This window comes from Coregonus clupeaformis, unplaced genomic scaffold (assembly GCF_020615455.1).
Source record: "Coregonus clupeaformis isolate EN_2021a unplaced genomic scaffold, ASM2061545v1 scaf0493, whole genome shotgun sequence".
Classification (NCBI taxonomy): Eukaryota; Metazoa; Chordata; class Actinopteri; order Salmoniformes; family Salmonidae; genus Coregonus; species Coregonus clupeaformis.
In genome coordinates, this window is record NW_025533948.1 from 196,559 (window position 1) to 213,615 (window position 17,057).

General features: G+C 41.9%; 1 protein-coding gene across 1 annotated transcript; it reads left to right on the forward strand.

The window, feature by feature from the left end:
* The first annotated feature begins 2,120 nt into the window (after positions 1–2,120).
* On the forward strand, positions 2,121–16,835 carry LOC121559401 (B-cell receptor CD22-like). The gene is made up of 14 exons (XM_041872631.2): positions 2,121–2,187; positions 8,122–8,517; positions 8,827–9,108; positions 9,464–9,718; positions 10,094–10,405; positions 10,543–10,812; positions 11,196–11,462; positions 12,091–12,172; positions 13,588–13,660; positions 13,794–13,963; positions 14,265–14,322; positions 14,549–14,652; positions 15,225–15,303; positions 16,358–16,835. Exons 1-14 carry the CDS (start codon positions 2,124–2,126, stop codon positions 16,607–16,609), a joined length of 2,664 nt encoding a protein of 887 aa, XP_041728565.2. The 5' UTR covers positions 2,121–2,123; the 3' UTR covers positions 16,610–16,835.
* Positions 16,836–17,057: the final 222 nt, after the last annotated feature.

A 17,057-nucleotide genomic window follows, 5' to 3' on the forward strand; every position in this document is an offset into this window, starting at 1 on the left:
TAGAGTGGTAGAAAGTGGCTTTAGCAGCGGAAACAGAGGAAGATAATGTAGAGAGGATGGAGTGAAAAGATGACAGGTCCGCAGGGAGTCTAGTTTTCCTCCATTTCCGCTCGGCTACCCGGAGCCCTCTTCTGTGAGCTCGCAATGAGTCGTCAAGCCACGGAGCAGGAGGGGAGGACCGAGCCGGCCGGGAGGATAGGGGACATAGAGAGTCAAAAGATGCAGAAAGGGAGGAGAGGAGGGTTGAGGAGGCAGAATCGGGAGATCGGAGGGAGAAGGATTTAGCAGAGGGAAGAGATGATAGGATGGAAGAGGAGAGAGTAGCAGGAGAGAGAGAGCGAAGGTTGCGATGGCACATTACCATCTGAGTAGGGGCAGAGTGAGTAGTGTTGGAGGAGAGCGAGAGAGAAAAGGATACAAAGTAGTGGTCGGAGACTTGGAGGGGAGTTGCAGTGAGATTTGTAGAAAAACAGCATCTAGTAAAGATGAGGTCAAGCGTATTGCCTGCCTTGTGAGTGGGGGGGACGGTGAGAGGGTGAGGTCAAAAGAGGAAAGGAGTGGAAAGAAGGAGGCAGAGAGAAATGAGTCAAAGGCAGACGTAGGGAGTTTAAAGTCACCCAGAACTGTGAGGGGTGAGCCATCCTCAGGAAAGGAACTTATCAAAGCGTCAAGCTCATTGATGAACTCTCCAAGGGAACCTGGAGGGCGATAAATGACAAGGATGTTAAGCTTGAATGGGCTAGTGACTGTCATAGTCATAATACAGCTATCTAGACTTGTGCTGGCAAACAAATCCATTACTTTAGCTACCTAATGTGAAGTTAACACAACTGAGGAGTAATAGAGAATTGAGACTTTTAACTTGACTTCCGTTTTTTATAATACTGTGTTATGTTTGTTTGCGTAGAACTCCTCACAGGCCGTTAGGTGTACGTTTTTTTGTTTGTTAGTGAGATGAAACTGCCAAAACTCTGAAAGGTATTATTGTACATCAGAATTGCAACATAAGATTTCTTTGAGGCTAAACTGTTAGTCCGTAATCGTACCATGGTGTTTGTATGTTCACAGATGAAATTTCACGTTTACGTTTCATGTTTCACACATGGCTTTTCTCACAATCCTGACAATTTACGTATGGATTTTCTTACGATCCTAACGATACATACGTTCAACCTTTTGGCGGCTATCTCGCTCCATAAAAAAGTCAGTCACTCACCCATTCCTCCATTGGCATGACATGACATCCTCCTAGCAGCTAGATAGATAGCCATCTAGCTAACGTTAGGCTCCGTGTTTTTAGCGTGCTACATAAATAGATACGCTAGCCAGTAGCCACGTTATGACTGACTTGTGATCACTGACCTTGCTAGTTGGATTGTATCGACATTCCCAGCCTTAGTTACATTCGTCCGTAATTGAAACTGAAACAGTGCATCCCGAATGGAGGCAGCAAACAATGTACCAGGCCAGCTGTGATTTACAACCTGACAGCAATATTTTTTGGACTAACAAGAAATGTATTGGTGAATTATATTAATCATGCATTGAACTGCATCCATCTATTCTGCCAACAATGCCTTAGTGTAGGTCATGGAATGTTCAGTCAAATATAACCTATTGTTAAAACCTCTCATGAAGTTGGTTTTGTAGCATAAACTGGGAATTTTATATTTTTGACTGATATTATGATTGTCTTTTTGTTTCATATCTCCAAAGTAGTTAAAACGCTGTCAGTTCCACTTTAAGTCATTAATATATAATGTATAAGGTATGTGTTTTAATACAGTTATTATAAATGTTTACCAATATATGTCTCTGTTGTTGGTGTAAAGAAAAAGGCAAATAATTGAATAACCAAAAGAACAGCTGAATGAATATCACCTCATGTGTTGAGCATCAAGGACAGTGTTTTGGGAGTGGCACAGAGTGTATTTCAGAGTGTCTACTTAACCAGTGAACCAGAGAGTCATAGCAGCTGTGATATGCTTTGCAAACACACACACACACACGTAGGTATGTACGCAGACACTCACACACACACTCCCACGTACGTATGCAGACACACACACACACACACACACATACTAATAGTATGTTTCTAATTCAGATATCCAGTTACAATCATGATACTCAAGAGAACAGTTGCAATGTTCCATTTCTTGACAGTTCTTCTGGTGCTGTTAAGTGGTAGGTAAACATTTTATCTCATTTAGTTACATATGAAATGTGCATTCGGAAAGTAAGTTACTTTACAGCCTTATTCTAAAATGGATTAAATTGTTTTATTTCCTCAATGTACACACAGTACCCCATAATGACAAAGGAAAAACAGGTTTTTAGAAATCTTTGCAAATGTATTAAGAATAAAAAACGGAAATATCACATTTACATAAGTATTCAGACCCTTTACTCAGTACCTTGGTTAAGCACCTTTAGCAGCGATTACGGCCTCAAGTCTTATTGGGTATGACGCTACGAGCTTGGCACACCTGTATTTGGGGAGTTTTTCCCATTTTTCTCTGCAGATCCTCTCAAGCTCTGTGAGGTTGGATGGGGAGCGTCACTGCGCAGCTATTTTCAGGTCTCTCCAGAGATCTTTGATCAGGTTCAAGTCCGGGCTCTGGCTGGGCCACTCAAGGACATTCAGAGACTTGTCCAGAAGCCACTCCTGCATTGTCTTGGCTGTGTGCATAGGGTCGTTGTCCTGTTGGAAGGTGAACCTTCGCCCCAGTCTGAGGTCCTGAGTGCTCTGGAGCAGGATATCATCAAGGATCTCTCTGTACTTTGCTCTGTTCATCTTTCCCTCGATCCTGACTAGTGTCCCAGTCCCTGCCGCTGAAAGACATCCCCATAGCATGACGCTGCCACCACCATGCTTCACCGTAGGGATGGTGCCAGGTTTCCTCCAGACGTGACGCTTGGTAGTCAAGCCAAAGAGTTCAATCTTTGGTTCATCAGACCAGAGAATCTTGTTTCTCATTGTCTGTGTTCTTTAGGTGCCTTTTGGCAACCTCCAAGCAGGCTGTTATATGCCTTTTACTGAGGAGTGGCTTCCGTCTGGCCACTATACCATAAAGGCCTGATTGGTGGAGTGCTGCAGAGATGGTTGTCCTTCAGGAAGGTTCTCCCATATACACAGAGGATCTCTGGAGCTCTGTCAGAGTGACCATCGGGTTCTTGGTCACCATGCTGACCAAGGCCCTTCTCCCCCGATTGCTCAGTTTGGCCAGGTGGCCAGCTCTAGGAAGAGTCTTGGTGGCTCCAAACTTCTTCCATTTAAGAATGATGGACGCCACTGTGTTCTTGGGGACCTTCAATGCTGCAGAAATGTTTTGGTACCCTTCCCCAGATCTGTGCCTCGACACAATTCTGTCTCGGAGCTCTACGGACAATTTCTTTAACCTCATGGCTTGGTTTTTGCTCTGACATGCACTGTCAACTGTGGGACCTTATATAGACAGGTGTGTACCTTTCCAAATCATGTCTAATGAATATAATTTACCACAGGTGGACTCCAATCAAGTTGTAGAAACATCTCAAGGATGATCAATGGAAACAGGATGCACCTGAGCTCAAAAACCTGTTTTCATTTAGTCATTATGGGGTATTGTGTGTAGATTTAGGGAAACTATTAATTTAATCAATTTTAGAATAAGGCTGTAACGTAACACAATGTGGAAAAAGTCAAGGGGTCTGAATACTTTCCGAATGCACTGTAACTGTTGCTTTCAGGTGCACTGAAAACAATACAGTCGTTGTCAAAAGTTTTAAGAATGACACAAATACTAATTTTCACAAAGTCTGCTGCCTCAGATGATGGCAATTTGCATATACTCATGACATGAAGAGTGATCAGATGAATTGCAATTAATTGCAAAGTCCCTCTTTGCCATGAAAATGAACTTAATCCCCCAAAAACATTTCCACTGCATTTCAGCCCAGCCACAAAAGGACCAGCTGCCATCATGTCAGTGATTCTCTCGTTAACACAGGTGAGAGTGTTGACGAGGACAAGGCTGGAGATCACTCTGTCATGCTGATTGAGTTTGAATAACAGACTGGAAGCTTTAAAAGGACGGTGGTGCTTGAAATCATAGTTCTTCCTCTGTTAACCATGGTTACCTGCAAGGAAACACGTGCCGTCATCATTGCTTTGCACAAAAAGGGCTTCACAGGCAAGGATATTGTTGCTAGTAAGATTGCACCTAAATCAACCATTTATTGGATCATCAAGAACTTCAAGGAGAGAGGTTCAATTCTTTTAAAGAAGGCGTCAGGGCGCCCAAGAAAGTACAGCAAGCGCAAGGACCGTCTCCTAAAGTTGATTCAGCTGCGGGATCGGGGCACCACCAGTGCAGAGCTTGCTCAGGAATGGCAGCAGGCAGCTGTGAGTGCATCTGCACGCTCAGTGAGGCGAATACTTTTGGAGGATGGCCTGGTGTCAAGAAGGGCAGCAAAGAAGCCACTTCTCTCCAGGAAAAACATCAGGGACAGACTGATATTCTGCAAAAGGTACAGGGATTGGACTGCTGAGGACTGGGGTAAAGTCATTTTCTCTGATGAATCCCCTTTCCGATTGTTTGGGGCATCCGGAAAACACCTTGTCCGGAGAAGACAAGGTGAGGGATACCATCAGTCCTGTGTCATGCCAACAGTAAAGCATCCTGAGACCATTCATGAGTGGGGTTGCTCCTCAGCCAAGGGAGTGGGCTCACTCACAATTTTGCCTAAAACACAGCCATGAATAAAGAATGGTACCAACACATCCTCAGAGAGCAACTTCTCCCAACCATCCAATAACAGTTTGGTGACGACCAATGCCTTTTCCAGAATTATGGAGCACCTTGCCATAAGGCAAAAGTGATAACTAAGTGGCTTGGGGAACAAAATATCAACATTTTGGGTCAATGTCCAGGAAACTCCCCAGACCTTAATCCCATTGAGAACTTGTGGTCGATCCTCAAGAGGCGGGTGGACAAACAAAAACCCACAAATTCTGACAAACTCCAAGCATTGATTATGCAAGAATGGGCTGCCATCAGTCAGGATGTGGCCCAGAAGTTAATTGACAGCATGCCAAGGCGGATTGCAGAGTTCTTGAAAAAGAAGGGTCAACACTGCAAATATTGACTCTTTGCATAAACTTAATGTAATTGTCAATAAAAGCCTTTGACACTTATGGAATGCTTGTAATTATACTTCAGTATACCATAGTAACATCTGACAAAAATATCTCATAACACTGAAGTAGCGAACTTTGTGAAGACCAATACTTGTGTCATTCTCAAAACTTTTGACCATATCATTTTCTAAATGTTTCAATTGCTTTGGTGCTATGTTTTAAGTATGAGGTGAATTTTCAAAACTCTTAGTACAAAACTCCAAACTGGTAACGCTTGTGTAACGCACCAAGTTGTGTATTCAAAACCTTTTATTTTGCATTCATTTTGTTTGGACATATCTTTCACCATACAACATTTAGTCCAAATATTATTTCACTGTGAAATACCATGGGAACATTGATTTAATCACTCAAACATAACATAATGATATCTTCTCAATTTAGTTATTTTAACAACCAGTTAATCCAATAGCAAAAGATGCAAGATACATACACTATATATACCAAAGTATGTGGACACCCCTTCAAATTAGTGGATTCGACTATTTCAGCCACACCCGTTGCTGACAGGTGTATAAAATCGAGCACACAGCCATGCAATCTCGATAGACAAACATTGTCAGTAGACTTTCAACGTGGCACCGTCATAGGATGCCACCTTTCGAACAAATCAGTTCATCAAATTTCTGCTCTGCTAGAGCTGCCCCGGTCAACTGTAAGTGATGTTATTGTGAAGTGGAAATGTCTAGGAGCAACAACGGCTCAGCGGCGAAGTGGTAGGCCACACAAGCTCACAGAATGGGACCGCTGTGTGCTGAAGCACGTAGCGCGTAAAAATCGTCTGTCCTCGGTTGCAACGCTCACTACCGAGTTCCAATCTGCCTCTGGAAGCAACGTCAGCACAATAACTGTTCGTCGGGAGCTTCATGAAATGGGTTTCCATGGCACAGCAGCCGCACACAAGCCTAAGATCACCAGGCACAATATCAAGCGTCGGCTAGAGTGGTGTAAAGCTCGCCGCCATTGGATCTGGAGCAGTGGAAAAGCGTTCTCTGGAGTGATGAATCACGCTTCACCATCTGGCAGTCCGACAGACAAATCTGGGTTTGGTGGATGCCAGGAGAATGCTACCTGCCCGAATGCATTGTGCCCACTGTAAAGTTTGGTGGAGGAGGAATAATGGTCTGGGGCTGTTTTTCATGGTTCAGGCTAGGCCCCTTAGTTCCAGTGAAGGGAAATCTTTTAACGCTACTGCATACATTGTAGACGATTCTGTGCTTCCAACTTTGTGGCAACAGTTTGGGGAAGGCCCTTTCCTGTTTCAGCATGGCAATGCCCCCGTGCACAAAGCGAGGTCCATACAGAAATGGTTTGTCGAGATCGGTGTGGAAGAACTTGACTGGCCTGCACAGAGCCCTGACCTCAACCCCATCTAACACCTTTGGGATGAATTGGAACGATGACTGCGAGCCAGGCCTAATCGCCCAACATCAGTGCTCGACCTGACTAATGCTCTTGTGGCTGAATGGAAGAAAGTCACCGCAGCAATGTTCCAACATCTAGTGGAAAGCCTTCCCAGAAGAGTGGAGGCTGTTTTAGCAGCAATCGGGGGACAAACTCCATATTAATGCCCATGATTTTGGAATGAGATGTTCGACGAGCAGGTGTCCACATACTTTTGGTCATGTTTTGTATTTCAAAATTGCCTTTTGAATGTAATATGCTACAGTACTGTAAATTACAGTACGTTTTCACATCCATCAAAATGGACTGAAAATCTAATTTCCATCATTTCTATCTCATGTGTGATCAAAGGTGTGATCATTGATGACATCTTTCACAATCATTGATACAAAGAAAAGTATGCATTGTTAATATATAATTACACTATAAAAACATAACAGGAGCTAGTTTCCATGAAGTCTGTCTTGAGCATTTGGCCATAGGCTCTCATCAACATCACAGCAGATGTCCTCATTGTTCAAGCACCTGGGGAAAAACCTTCAGGCATGACGAATCTAAGCCCTACATACTGTAGATCTGGATTGATGTCATTGCATGCCTCATCCATGGCCTGAAGGAGGGTGACACGCTCATAGGGATGGCCATCATACACCTTCCACCTGTATTGTAATCATGTATTTTACAGTATTGTAGTGTACTTATGTATTGAGGTGGTCCTTTGTGGCTCAGTTAGTAAGAGCATGGCACTAGCAACATCTGAGTTGTGGGTTCGATTCCCACTGGGGTCACATAAGAACATTTGTGGACTCACTGTTGTCACTTTGGATAAAATCGCCTGCTACTTGAATGGCATATATTACAGTACTGTATTGGCCAATGCAATTTTAGTAAAGCAATGTGACCCTTCCCCATCAAAAAGACCCCAGCAACTTCATTTTGGATACATGTTTACGGTTTAGGGGATGCATTTTGTACATACAGTACATCTCTGATCTTGTCAATATCAGATATTTTTACTTACAGTGAACAGTCATCATCATAATAGTACATTACAGTATCACACTTTAATTGTTTATACTTAACAAACATACATTTTCATTATGTAGTTCTCGAAATCTGTAGTAGACAAACCAATTTATAATCTACAGGTTTACCAAACGGTTAAGTGATTATAAATGAAGAGCAGTCGGATTAAGTAATCGTGAAATGTATTTTAACAAATGAGAAGACAATCATATCAAAAGTAATGTGAGCATTGCATTGTGAAAAGCAATTACTTTCTATGAACATGTATTGAATTGTGAAACATGTTTTTCTAGATGAAACACTGATTAGGTTTGGTGAAAAAGTGACTATATGATTTTGTGTGTTGTAGTGAGTCAATTGAAAATGTGTTTGGAGTTTTGAAACTACCTTTTTGATAATCTGTTTTGAGTTGTGTACTAAGCGTTGTTAAAATGTACCATATACTTATGAAAATTGCATACAAAAAAACAGTACAATTCTAATCTTGCTTTCCTCTGTGTCCATCATAGTTTCCTTTTGCAAACTTGAAATACCATTCAAAAAAACCATAGAGCACTTGACCGCAAAGGAAGGTTCCTGCATTACAATCGAATGCACTGTCACTAAGTGGATGAATAATGAACAAAAGCAATGGTTTTGGATAAAAAATGCAAAGAGGAATCACGTCATTAAAGATTTCACTGGTACAATTGTAAACAGTAACACAAAGGACCAAAACCCTGCCCCTGAGTTTGCAGACAGAGTAAAATACATTGGTTCTGTGAATTTTGGACCGGCCACACAAAGCGACTGCAGCCTACTCATCAACAACCTGCAAAAGACCGACAGTGGGATCTACAAATTCAGATATAAGGGAAAGGACGGAAAATGGATAACAGAAGAAGTTCTGAATCTTACAGTTGAAGGCAAGTTCACCTTACAGACACATCTGGATATCAATTTCCAATAATAATACAAATAATCACAGCTATTTGATTGACAGTGTTGTCTGTACATGTTTGCACCTGTTACAATATATATTAGTGTACATTATATTTTTTGTAGTAGGGTAGAGATCTTGAACACACCTAGGTCTTACTGCCAAATATACAGTACCTTGGATTGACAGAGGCGCAAGGGTGTGTTCAAGATTTCTACCCTGTTACATTTTGTAATGTACATTATAGTGTTCAAATGATAATCCAGAGTCTTTGTCTGATATCTTGCCACTGCAGATGATCCATGCCAGGTTAGTGTTGAGAAGATGAACCCATCAATAGTCAAAGAGTCTGAGCCTGTGACCATTCGATGCTCCACGTCACTGCCATGTGGATCATACCCAGAGTTCACAGGGCTTGGTCAGACCGAAACGCTTCATCAGAACTCCAAGGATAACCGAAAAAGCACTGTGTTCAACTTTAATGCTCGCTGGCAGGATGATGGGAGGGTGCTTTCCTGTCAACCACAGGGGACCAAAGACCCATGTGTGAGCAAGAGCATCAAGCTGACGGTTGAATGTGAGTTCATTACTGACTTTCTAGTTCAAACTGTGTTTACCGTATCACGGAAGTTCAGCATTACAGCATGTTTGAAATTCAAAGGCAATGTTACCGTGTTAGCAGACACTGCATTCACGGTAAATGCTGCATATGTCGGCTCAATCAGTAATTTACCTTTACATTTATATTGCACAATCTGTAACGCTTCAGCGATACAAATTGAATAAAGCCCTTGGTTGGACTTATCATGAGCATTGCATTCTTTTTGTTTCAACCATTTTTATTACAAAGAAATTACCCTACTATTTTGATTTGACTTTTGTGCTTCTTGTTTTTCTATGATCACTTGACTTTTTTGTCTTCTCTTTAAAAGATGCCCCTAAGGAGACGAAGGCTGATATAAGTTTGTCATATGTAAAGGAAGGAGAGTCTGTCACCCTCACTTGTTCCAGCAGAGGGCACCCCAATGCTACATACTCCTGGTTTAAAGACAGTCGAAATACCACATTTAGTGGAACAGAATTCTTGATCCAATCTATCACATCTACACAAAGCGGGAATTACCACTGCAAAGCTGTAAACCAACATGGGACTCACGACTCAAACGTTGTTACAATCAATGTTAAATGTGAGATATTCCCTATTTGTGTAGTCCAGACATACGTTTTGTATCATAGGGAAATGCAATTCTTATTGTTCTTATTGTATAAATGCATCCGGATCTCATATCATAGCCTCCTCTTACTCAGTATCTGAGCACTGCTGACCCCGTTTTCCCTCTCAAAAATAACAGCTAATAGATTAATAGATAATATATACGATATTTTGGCTAGCTTATTCATGATTACCTTTTCTAAATGGCAGCCTGTATATTCTCTATGTTTGTGTTCATATTTGAAATATGCATATCGTATCTACAGTCCTCTGACAAACATTTGAATAGGTACAATTTAAAATTTGAATAGGTGGTTATTTCAATGTGAGTATTATTTCCTCTCCACAGATGGCCCAACCAAACCAGTGCTTTCTATGATGCGTACAACCCAGGAGGGCCACCTGGTTAGTATCAACTGCACCGTGCAGAGTTTCCCAGTCTCTCAGCTCACTCTGACATGGATCCCCCGTCCATCTGGCTCACCTATGTCTAGCTCCCCTCTTCACATGCAGCCTCAACCAGTTCTTGGGTTCCTCCAACGTTCTACCAATGTTGTCTGGGGTTCTTTTAATGTCACATTCCTGCAAGGAGGGGTTTACACCTGTAGAGCCCAGAACTCTGAGGGGGATAGCAGCACAGAGCAGGAGCTGGAGGTCACTTGTGAGTACAATGCATCATCACCATCATCACCATCACCACCATCATCATCATTCTACTATCATTATGATTAAATAGTCCAAAATATTCAATTTCCAACTTTTTTCCGTGATGCTTTCTCTCTGCTATGACTCCTACAGACAGCCCCAAAAATGTGACGGCCTCTGCTCACCCTGACACGGTCCTGACTGAAAACAGCCAGCTGGTTCTTACCTGCACTGCTCGTTCCAACCCCAATACCACCACCTACACTTGGGTCCAGATCAGCACAGGAGAGACCAGGATAGTGGGGCTGGTCCAGAAGTTGACGGTGATGTCCATAACCCCATCCCATAGTGGACTGTACAGGTGCACTGCCCAGAACACCTTAGGAACTGGGCAATCCCAACAGGTTGAAGTTAAAGTCAAGTGTGAGTACATCTCTGTTGCTGCTTTATGACAACTACCCCAAGGACAAACTGTATGCCCTATGTAGATCTGAGAGGACTGAATAGGCGTTATCAGTAAGGTGATAATTCCACCTGGCCTATCAGAGGGCAAAATGGAGGGAGATTAACCATACTGTTTACTGCAATCCTCTCAGATCTACATTTGGGATCAGAGTCATCCTTTCAAATGGGTTCAGGTCCTCTACGACTTTCTGGAATAAAGACTTAAGTGGTTATTTGTGTGGAGCCTGAACTTATCTCCTTGTAATACTATAACTAAAGACAATTCAACACAAGGAAAACGCAAATGCGTCTCTGTATTCAAATGTACAATAATAATTTTCTTCCATTATTTTCCATCACAGATGCTCCAAAGCTCACCGAGGTCATTCACAACATGACCAATAGGTGGCAGGGTGATGGGGAGAGCCCTGTGGCACTGACCTGCCACAGTCACAGTTACCCCCCTGTCATCAGCTACAAGTGGTACAGGCTGGTCGAGGAAAGGGAGCATTTCATCATCCATCACCAGAACATCACTGTCCACCCGGACAAGCCCGGGACGTACTACTGTGTCGCCACCAATAACATGGGGGGGGAAGAATCGGAAAGAGTCCAGCTGTTTCTCAACCGTGAGTGCATAGTGACTGACAGTCACTTTGGAAAGTCAATAGAGTACAGAAGTGTGACTTATTCACAACTGATTAACATTTTTTCCTCAGTATTTCTATCTCACTTGTGAGATTCATATGATGCCTACACTCTTAGAAAAAAGGGTTCCAAAAGGTTTTTGGGCTGTCCCCATAGAAGAACCCTTTTTGGTTCCAGGTAGAACCCTTTTTGGTTCCAGGTAGAACCCTTTTGGGTTACATGTAGAACCCTCTGCAGAAGAGGTTCTACATGGAACCCAAAAGGGTTCTACTTGCAACCAAAACAGATTATTCAAAGGGTTCTCCTAAAGGGACAGCCGAAGAACCCTTTAAGGTTCTAGATAGCACTTTTCTTCATTCTCCCCCTGATATGCTACCTAAATCTATGAATCAATGATGATACAGGCCTTAACAAAACATCCTTCAAGATGTGAAATTGATTGTATGCATACAGTAAGACAGTATAGTATGTAACAACACATAGGTGGCATTGGTATTTAAAGTCACAGTTCCACACAACATGCCAAAGACCGTAGCCAGAATGTCTCAATGGTCCAATATTGACACACTTCTCTGTCTCGTTTCTCCTCCCTCTCTTCTCTCCCCACAGGAAGTGTCTTCCATGTCCTCGCTCTAATCCTTTCTTTCTGTTGTGTTCCGCTTGTTCTTTTACTCATCTTTCTGGTCTACAGGTGAGTCCTCTGTCAACACTCACTTCACTCCTCTTGTTTATAAAATATACACTACCGTTCAAAAGTTGAGTATCTGGAGCATCAGCAATTGTGGGTTCGATTACAGGCTCAAAATGGCCAGAAACAAATGACTTTCTTCTGAAACTCGTCAGTCTATTCTTGTTCTGAGAAATGAAGGCTATTCCATGCAGGAAATTGCCAATAAACTGAAGATCTCGTACAACGCTGTGTACTACTCCCTTCACGGAACAGCGCAAACTGGCTCTAACCAGAATAGAAAGAGGAGTGGGAGGCCCCGGTGCACAACTGAGCAAGAGGACAAATACATTAGTGTCTAGTTTGAGAAACAGACGCCTCATTGGTCCTCAACTGGCAGTTTCATTAAATAGTACCTGCAAAACACCAGTCTCAAAGTCAACAGTGAAGAGGCGACTCCGGGATGCTGACCTTCTAGGCAGAGTTGCAAAGAAAAGCCATATCTCAGACTGGCCAATAAAAATTAAAGATTAAGATGGGCAGTCTGAGATATGGCTTTTTCTTTGCAACTCTGCCTAGAAGGTCAGCATCCCGGAGTCGCCTCTTCACTGTTGATGTTGAGACTGGTGTTTTGCGGGTACTATTTAATGACGCTGCCAGTTGAGGACCTGTGAGATGTCTGTTTCTCAAACTAGACACTCTAATGTATTTGTCCTCTTGCTCAGTTGTGCACCGGGGCCTCCCACTCCTCTTTCTATTCTGGTTAGAGCCAGTTTGCGCTGTTCTGTGAAAGGAGTAGGACACAGCGTTGTACGAGATCTTCAGTTTCTTGGCAGTTTCTCGCATGGAATAGCCTTCATTTCTCAGAACAAGAATAGATTGACGAGTTTCAGAAGAAAGTTATTTGTTTCTGGCCATTTTGTGCCTGTAATCGAACCCACAATTGCTGATGCTCCAGATACTCAACTAGTCTCAAGAAGGCCAGTTTTATTGCTACTTTAATAAGCACAACAGTTTTCAGCTGTGCTAACATAATTGCAAAAGGGGTTTCTAATGATCAATTAGCCTTTTAAAATGATAAACTTGGATTTGCAAACACAACGTGCCATTGGAACACAAGACTGATGGTTGCTGATAATGCTGAGAGACTGGGCCTCTGTACGCCTATGTAGATATTCCATTACAAATCAGCCTACAATAGCCATTTACAACATTAACAATGTCTACACTGTATTTCTGATCAATTTGATGTTATTTTAATGGACAAAAAAATTGATTTTCTTTCGAAAACAAGGACATTTCTAAGTGACCCCAAACTTTTGAACGGTAGTGTATATATTTCTTAACCATACATATTGACTACAGTTAGCAATGACTAGAAGCTCACCACAACACCACTGTTTGTATGAAAATGTCACTTTTTGTTTTGCGTTTTTCAGACACAAGAGAAACAAATTGATCCAGCAGGGGACATCAAATAAACTACCATGTTGTGTTCACTTTGGTTTTCTGGTACTGTTGCATTTCACAAATACTGCATTATTCTCTTCCATTTATTCTGTAGTTCATTGTGTGAAAATCCCTAGTTAATTGAACATGTTTGTGGGTGTGTGTGTACCCCTATGCCTGTGTGTGTCACCATCAGGGCTGGCGTAATGGCACAAATGAGAACCTGGTGAGTGAAGGGGGTGCAACAGTAGCAAACCCCCCGGGGAGCAGCAGAGATCAGCTGTGGCCAGACGGCCCCTACCGCCCAGAGCCCCTACCCCAACCGCAGCATCCCCATCCCAGCAGGACGTCGTATCCAGACAGCACGTAATATCATCGAGCATGGTGTCACACAGACAAGAGCACACACTGTAGACAAACACACACATAAGCACCCACATTTGCACGCACACACACACACACACACGTCTGGATGGGCAGACATACGCAAGTCTCAATGAGTCCATTTTAGCAGGCCTCCCTCACTCACAATGGGATTCCATTATACTAGTTACTGTGGATCACCACTACTTGCTGTCTCAGTTTGAACATCTAAAGGAATATATAGTCATGTGTCTACTTGTCAGTCTTGGCAGAGTGATTCAATTTGTTTGTTATTTCTTTAAAGGTCGACCTCTGACATACACACTGTGTACAGTGTTCTGAAGGTATCAGGTGGGAAACAGGTGAGAGAAATCGAACAATGTTGTTGAAGGGGTTAAATATGGAAGAAAGAGGCCTTTATATACTGTAGCTCCACAGTTTACTATTTACAATCATTCAGTGTTCAGTATTCAGAGCGTCATGAATGACTGAGCATAGCATATACATTGTACAGTTATGAATGAAGGGATGAATTAACTATTTAAATTCTTGACATTCTTTTTAATGCATTCCATCTCATCTATTCAGAGTCTTTCACCAAGCCATCCAATCAGAAACAAAGATGGACACACCGAACACACACAGGAACATGAAGTCAACAATGCCTCGTTGCAATTCAGGGGCCAGGAGATGTAAGATTGATAATTGGAAGGCAGATGAATATAATAATATAATATAATATGCCATTTAGCAGACGCTTTTATCCAAAGCGACTTACAGTCATGCGTGCATACATGTATTTTTTTGTGTATGGGTGGTCCCGGGGATCGAACCCACTACCTTGGCGTTACAAGCGCCGTGCTCTACCAGCTGAGCTACAGAGGACCATGGACCATGAAACCAGGATAGGTTCAAATTAAAACACATCACATTGCCAGCTACAGTACTGTATCCATTTTAGGGCACCCCCAGGCTCAAACCTAACCCTTTGAGGCTGAGGGTGTCCTAAAATGGACACCGTACTACAGTACCATAGAGAGCATTCTTCAGTCATTCCAAACAGTGAATGCATATGATGTGGGATTACATACAAATTACCTCAAATACATCATAAATTGATATTATCCTACCATAATGTAGTAATGTATTGAAACCACATCTGTGAAAATGACTGTAGTAGTCGACCAAAACGTACATAGGGAAATAACCTGATGAGACAACAAATATGAGTCAAACGCATACAATGACACAACTTGTCTTCCAGGGGTAGCTTGGGTCCTAGAGACCAAGCGAGAGAGGATGACATCTATGCTAAGGATGCCAAGCCAAAACTGAAGGAAAAGGTCAGTCAACCGTAATAACAAATGTGTAAACCAAAACATTGGGCAACATCAAACATTAGCCCTTATGCCATGAAGTTACACTGTAACTTCTTTGATCACAAGAATGTTATTATTCAGCTTTACACTGTAACTGCAGCTAAGATAGGCCTACATATAATGAGGGAATTTTAAGGAAGCTAGTCAAATTCTGCTTCAATTTGAATTATTTGTATAGTTACTCTGTAACCACATGATATCAGTTCAACTTAATATAAAGTGAAACCGAACATTGTGAATGGAAACTTTGAAGTGAAGGGTCATAATCACTTTGTTGCAAATCTACAAACAAACCAAAACTCCACTGTTACTTAAACAGGATATTGAGGTAAGAGTACACAGAGATCCTGTAAATTATGTAATTCTATTTGTGGTGCATCTTACATAATAGTTTTGTGTAACACACAAACCTTAACCTTCAATTAACTGTATCATGATGATCCTGAGGCCATCAAGCCTGTGTTTAGGAGGCATTTCCTTATTCATTACCACTCATAGATGGCTAAATGTGTAGTAGGAGAAATACTGAAGGAAAAAAAGCAAGAGGACGTTTAGAGGGATGTTTGTACACCACAAGAGGCTGCTGAGGGGAGAACGGCTCATAATAATGGCTGGAATGGAGTGAATGGAATGGTATCAATCAAATGGAAACAATGTGTTTGATGTGTTCGATACCACTCCATTTAATCCTTTCCAGCCATTACTATGAACCCATCCTCACCAATTATGGTGGCACCAGCCGCCTGTGTTGTACACTCAGTCCAGCAGCAGCAGAAGGGATCTCACAACATCAAAGGAAATGTGAAAATGACTTCATGTGTTTTACTGGACCTTGATGTTATCACTTGATAGTTTGGAAAAGGCAAATGAACTCGTACAGCCTTAAGATATTTGATAAGAATAATTTAGAAAAAAATCTGACTGCCTAAGACAATTAATATTCTCCGGATTTACAAACTAGCAACATTCGAGCTTCTTCATTTGGAACCTTTTTGTATAAATCTCTTTCTATATTCAGACTGATAAGTGGGATGACTACGAGAACATTAAGGATGTGTGTGCTCCGAAGCCCACCATCGAGCCAAACATGGACATGGAGACAGAGAGCAGTGAGGATGATGTGGAGATCAGCTACCCTGAGGTCACGTTCAGAGCAAAGCCAGGACACCAGAGAGTCTGTAGTTCTCACCCTCGTTACCGCAGGGCAGGCCACAGCAGCAGCTCAGATGAAGAAGACTACACAACCCAGTACTCTGACGTTAAAATATAAGAGGAAGTTTAATTCACAGTCAAATAAAAATTATTATGGTTTATTTTTAAATATCTGTAAATATTTGTATCACACCTATATCTGGATTGTTAGCAATAAAAACACATTCAAGTACTGGTAGCTGCCTTAACTGTACTGAAATTACAAGTCAGACAAGACCACAATAGCAGAAAACAGAATTTATTGACGGCATTTCCAAGTGGGTTTGAACATCGTGTGGTACAGTGGGGGAAAAAAGTATTTAGTCAGCCACCAATTGTGCAAGTTCTCCCACTTAAAAAGATGAGAGAGGCCTGTAATTTTCATCATAGGTATACGTCAACTATGACAGACAAATTGAGAAAAAATAATCCAGAAAATCACATTGTAGGATTTTTAATGAATTTATTTGCAAATTATGGTGGAAAATAAGTATTTGGTCAATAACAAAAGTTTCTCAATACTTTGT